We start from the raw sequence: 5974 nt of genomic DNA, 5'->3' as shown, positions 1-5974 counted from the left end.
TAATGAATTGAAGATGTCGGTAGTACATAAACTGAATCTGTATATATAAAAAAAAACTAAACAGCGTACTGTATTGGCACGTTTGGGAATGGTTTAGGTATTGTCCCGGTTTAGTATTGCATTAGGATTTTACCTAAAACAATCAACAAAAATGTGCATTTAACTTTGCAATCTATTGGTTCAATCTAATATACATTTTATATTTTAATTAATAATTATCAAAATGATGGGTTCGTTTAGGCTTGTGAGCCGGCTCGAGCTCGATAAGTGAAGCTCGGGCTCGGGGTCCTTGAGTAAACAAAGCTTATTTTTCAGTTTGAGCTGGAGCTTGTTTCAACTCAGCTTGTTTCGAGCCGATCTCAAGTAGCTCATCCTACCCCACCCCAAAACCCACCAGCACCATGCCACCACCTCAATGCCGGTGCTGCCCACTTCCGTTAATTTTATCAAGAACTATAGCCAAATTCACATCAATACAAGAACGAATACAATACTACTCATTGATCAAACCAAATTCACATCATACAATACAATACAGTACGAACCTTGGCAGAATGATTGAAGGTCACTGTAGAGGACGAAGGCGAAGACGAACTCCTTGTGCTCGCCGATTAATCAAAGATGATTTGATGATAAAAATAATACCAACCGATGCTCAATGATGAACTCCCTGTAATCAATCACAATATTAACCCATAAACAAAAACGAATGATCGAAGGGCTGTTGTATAACAGATACTCCGTGTTCAAGGGTTGATTTGGACGCAACTTATTAACAGAATGCCTATAAAATCTGAGTTATAATATACGTACTATTAATTATGTGTGTAGGTTTATGTTCATCAAGCTACCGACATAATATAAAATCGTTTAGACAGATTATTAACATAGCTCATTATAGTCCATACGGCTCGATCGACGATATGGTATAGACTGGGTTACAGGTTCGAGTCTAGGCTTTAGCTGTTTTTTCCTTATTTTTCTTCCAGCTTCTATTTTTTTTTTCTTACTAGTGGGGAACCCGCGCGTTGCTGCGGGAGCGACAATTTACATCAAAATAGACAAAACATAGGCCAAACCAATTGGTATCCATTCTAACCCGTTAGTTAGTCGGTTAACCGTCTGCTAATTTGCCACTCCGAAAAGAAATTTAAATAATAAAATCCTTAAAAGTCTTTAAATGAAATATCACAATTTCTTGACAGATATTGTTGCTTTGTTGAATAGCAGCATTCTTTCCATCAATCAACTTTGAAATGAGATTTTTGTATTCTTCTTAGAGCGATGGCAAAAGAAAATATGTCAAAAATTTAAGAAATCTACACATTCTCTATTCAAATGTACACTCGTCATTGCTCACGAGTCATGATACAGCAACTTGTTGTAATAGTTTATGTAAAATTAAAATCACATCAAGTCAGCACAGCCAATGTATAGCAAACAATGGAGTTGACCATCTTTGAGTGTCAAATTTATTAATCTTTTTAAAACTGGAAATGTGATAACTGAAAAGAACTGTTTCTTCTTAGAGGTGGCCATTTCATACTTTGAACCCATTTACAAATGGGTAGATTTAGGTTATGTAATATCTTTAACACAGAATTAAAATAAACGCTAAAAAAGAACATAAACAAACACAAAACTGAAACTAAAAACGCTAAAAAATAACATGAACAGAGGAGATCGCCCGCGTCCCTCCTTCACGCTAGTATCCCTTCCTTTTGTCGGCATTGATCAATTCAGATAATCAATTACTGAGCACCTACATTATTTAAACAAAGCATGGTTTTCACGTCGAGAACATGAGCCGCAAGTGTGAGTACAGTCTGGTAGCCTTGATCCAGGCAGTTGAACCATGCCGGCCACTCTTTGATTCCCTGGTGGCACCCTTGTAGCTCCATGTTGATCTGGTGTCACTTGAGTTAAATGGTGGTGCCGATGACCTGTTCACGAGACAATGATTCAACATAACTAGAACAGAACACAAAATCGTACATTCGTACTGATGTATTTTATGACATGTCATGATCATTCTTTAATAGATCTGTTATGGGTTATACAATTAAAGGCACTTGAGTCAAACTATCTCCTTGCATTATAATATTTGACTTGATATTTCAAACGCATCAAAACAAAAAAAAAAAAAGGTAAAACTTCATATGAAGTGCACTGTGATGAAATCCAGAATACCACATCAACCACACAAAATGTTAATATATATCATGAAAAAAACTCACATAAACACATCTTTTTAGTAATATTAATATTATCTATTAATATGAATTATACCTGCACATCTGTGCATTCAGAAACCGGTCTCTTTTTCCGTAAAATCCTAAATAACTTTCTCCGACCAGTTGAGCATGATAAGGAGTTAAGGCTGCATATAACTCTTTGTACTGAGGGAAATGTGGTATTGACAATGATTTGACCTAATTAATGGAAAAACAACATCAAAACGCAATACATGAGATTTCTTGAAGGATACATTAAAAATGGATAAAACAATGAACATCACAAAATATGCACGATAACTTTATAAACGCTTAATGCAACAACATTAAATGTGCACCTGGTTATTCTTAACATCAACATATATAACGTTTCCCGACTTGGATTGTACTTTGGCAGTTTTGCTCTTCACACCAACCTTGTAAACATTATTATAATAGGTCAAAAGAGCCGTAAACGTTATTACACAAAAAACCTAAATTAAAAACTTACTATAAAAGGAACAGGTGCATCCAAGAAATCTAGCTTGTCATTGGGCAAGACCTGAAGCAAATCAATTAAAACAACATTTGAGCTGGGAGGATACAAATATATTATAGAAGATGTGCCTTAAAAACCGTTAAAGCTTGGCTCGTTCGATCTTTTAACCGAGCCGATAACGAGTAGCTCTCGAGCCTCGGGGCTTATTTACGTACTCCACATATCAAAATTGTAAAATATAAATAGAGTAGTTGTGCCAAAATGTGTGCAAGACCAACATATGCATTTTTTTAACCGAAGACTACACTTACTCTCAAAATCTACACCACTTGTCTTCAATGAGACTAAAATCCCTAAAAAGGGACACCAAGCCAACACATTAATAATATCGGCCTACAAGCCCTTTGGTGCAGCATATGGGCCTGGTGGGCTTAATAAGTTGGTTTAATAGGTCCAATTATATTTATTAAGTCTACAAGCAGGAGTTGAGTTATGGCATTCTATTCGCAATGTTTACTTTTATATCAATTCGGCCTTTCAATGGGCTTAAGATTAAAAAGAACTGAGCCAATGGATTTGCAATAGTGATTAATGTGTAATCCTTTAATCAATTACTAATATGGTTACTTAAAATGTTTAATGAACCAACATGAAATTCAGCCATATAGATCTTCTACGTAAAACGTTTATATTAAAACAAGATTCAGCATATCCCAAGTGTAATTTAGAAAAGTTTTATAGATCTTACCTCGATCTGTTGAAAACTTTTTAAACATCCATTTTATAAGGGCAATTAGAGATAACAAATATATTAATTGCAAATGATCAGCAAACTGGAACAATGCCTTCAAATCAATATTTGAAATTTTGATAAAATTCTTTCTACCAAATACATGTACATCGACTATTAGGTGATCATAGAATACATACATGTGTACGAATAAATGTAAGCAACCCAAAATGATCTTTTTACCTTGGCTCCCCGCCATGCACGTGGTCATGTTGACGCTCTTGCTGTTGCAGCTACTACTCCTCATCGTAACACTTAGTGTCGAAATTTTTATAATTTACTTCTTTACAGTAACTATTATTGCACAAGATTCAAATCATGTGAAGCCCCTAACATCTTTTGGTCAACCTGTCTGTCCATTTTGACAAGTCTAATTGAGTTACTTATTTCTACAGGAACGCCGCCTTGAAAGGAGAAGGCAGATGCCATGCCACATGCACATTGTTGATGCGGTTTTGTGTGGATGTGGCTTGGTTCGGTTCGGCTTGGCCCAGTTCGGCTCGGTTGGAGACCGAAGTTGACGACGTTTCTCCGTATGGCCCGGCATTCGCGTTACAAGAATGAAGACACGATATGATGAGATACGAGAATGACATCATCATGATGACATCATGATGACATCATGATGATGATGTCATGTATACTAATCACATGCAAGTTTAGTCTTATGTATACAAATCATAAGACTCAGTAGCCAATCAACCGATACTTTGTTTTGGACATCAAAATCATACTTTTTAAGTGTACCATAGTGCCACACGTACATCACAAGAATGAAAATGAGCGAGAGTGCTATCGGGACCCACGCACCTTCTAGAAACTTGATAAAAGAAGCCGAAAGGTACAACGCTTCAATCATCTCAAAAAACACCACAAAACCGATTGCAAGAAAAACACTTTGGTGCCAGCAAAAGACGATGATAAGAGACATCAATCAAGCAAGTTGTAACCAACATAACCGTTATAACCGCCAAACCAGATCACGATAGTACGATACAATGAAATCAGTTAAACATATCTTAACCATTTAACAAACTGTTTAAATGTTTCCTTAAAACACCATACCTGAAGCATTACCCATGCGTTTAGTATCTCTAAATCCGATGGTAATGGCTAAGCATAACGTCATCAAGATCCAGTTGATCTCTGGGATATATATTTGCCCGTGAAATTTTGAATTGGTATGGACTATTTTGACCCTGGGAAAGCATCCGAGAGAACCTTGTTTTATAATTGAAAAGGTCCCCGTAATTATGGCTTGACTTCCGACAACTGCAGCGAGTATGGCTATCAACAGGCACCCTCAAACTCTCTACAAATATATCACATTATTAACATTTTTATTATTATTTTGGAATGCGAAAGATGAAAAGCAACTTACTAGGTACAGAGATGTAGAATCCAATCTGGTAGTCGTTTTTGATAACATGATGCTGAGATAAATACGCAGCTTGCCCCATATACGCGATAATTAAAGATGATGTTAGACATATCACATAAATCCATAGAACTTGAATCATCAGAATCCAAAAAATATACAGATTAAAAAATACAAACAAACAAAATATAACAAACACAAATCATCAGAAGGAACAAACTGTTGCTTGTAGCGAGAGTATGCATACAAACTAAATGATCGATTAGGTTTAGATTGTCTTACCAGGTTGTAAGCCTCATCGATTTACTTAAGCTTCATGTCTCTGATTTCCATAAGAACATACAGAGGTCAGAGGATGATGGCGCCATTCAAGAAAACGAACCGGGTGTGCCTTTTAATAGCTCATAATCAGTCGTTTCCTGGCTTCAAACAACTGGCGGCGGTGGTGTTTGATTTCGACGGTGGAAAGAGACCGAGGAAAGTGATATAAACCGGAGCCCTAAACCCAGCACTCCAGCAGTCCCTTGGTCTTCCTCCTCCCCTGCCTCTCTCTCTCTCTTCCCGAAATCTATGTTTTCCATTCCCACTCTTTCAGATGTGTGGTCGTGGAAAGCTAAGCCTATTACACCCAGCTAGCAAGCAGAGGCATCTAAATACAAGACCAAGCGTAGTGGGGAGTTTTTTTTTAAAAAAAAAATTGTCCAATCACGCTCAGAAACGCCCCTTCACCGCCCCTGGGGTGATTGAGCGTTATCTTGCAAAAAATGCCCCTTGGCGAGGTTTGAGAAACGCTGAATGTGGAGATTGTTGGCCAATCATATTTGAGCTTCCATTTGCTTGGCCAATAAGATTTTTAATTTTTTTTATTTTATTTTACTACAAAACATAATGCCCAATAATGCCCCATCCTCACTAAACCCATTTAAAAAAACGCCCAATAATGCCCTATTGCTGACTGGGCTGCCACATTACGCAAAACGCCCAAAAGTGAATATTGCCCACTACACATGGTCTAAGCAACGTTTAAAATAAAATTGCTAGAGATAACCAGCACAAAATTTGTTATACTTATCTCTTCAAACAAGATGTCACAT

At 36.8% G+C, this 5974-nt stretch overlaps 1 protein-coding gene across 4 annotated transcripts; it reads right to left on the bottom strand.

The window, feature by feature from the left end:
• Nucleotides 1-1590: 1590 nt before the first annotated feature.
• On the bottom strand, nucleotides 1591-5521 carry LOC110935929. Of its 4 annotated transcripts, XR_004891806.1 has the most exons (8): nucleotides 5163-5521; nucleotides 4884-4952; nucleotides 4568-4814; nucleotides 3686-4398; nucleotides 2725-2775; nucleotides 2573-2650; nucleotides 2290-2432; nucleotides 1591-1943 (listed from the first exon to the last, which is right to left on the bottom strand). XR_004891806.1 is itself a non-coding variant. In XM_035989630.1 (7 exons), the coding sequence occupies exons 3-7, from the start codon at nucleotides 4574-4576 to the stop codon at nucleotides 1790-1792; spliced, it is 435 nt and encodes a 144-aa protein (XP_035845523.1). In that variant the 5' UTR covers nucleotides 4577-4814; nucleotides 4884-4952; nucleotides 5163-5516; the 3' UTR covers nucleotides 1591-1789. The 4 variants fall into 4 exon arrangements, 2 of the variants coding, with proteins under 2 accessions (XP_035845523.1, XP_035845524.1); XR_002589556.2 differs by having other exon boundaries at nucleotides 3686-4814; nucleotides 5163-5520; XM_035989630.1 differs by lacking the exon at nucleotides 3686-4398 and having other exon boundaries at nucleotides 5163-5516.
• Nucleotides 5522-5974: the final 453 nt, after the last annotated feature.

The sequence above is a fragment of the Helianthus annuus genome, chromosome 4 (assembly GCF_002127325.2).
Source record: "Helianthus annuus cultivar XRQ/B chromosome 4, HanXRQr2.0-SUNRISE, whole genome shotgun sequence".
Classification (NCBI taxonomy): domain Eukaryota; kingdom Viridiplantae; phylum Streptophyta; class Magnoliopsida; order Asterales; family Asteraceae; genus Helianthus; species Helianthus annuus.
The sequence above is the reverse complement of the archived record's forward strand: the minus strand, read 5'-3'. Positions and strand labels throughout refer to the sequence as shown.

Coding starts and splice junctions, on each gene's coding strand:
- LOC110935929 (XM_035989630.1), bottom strand. Junction 2,651..2,724: donor ATGCACCTGTTCCTTTTATA/GTAAGTTTTTAA, acceptor AATGTTTACAAG/GTTGGTGTGAAGAGCAAAAC. Junction 1,944..2,289: donor CTGAATGCACAGATGTGCAG/GTATAATTCATA, acceptor TCTCGTGAACAG/GTCATCGGCACCACCATTTA.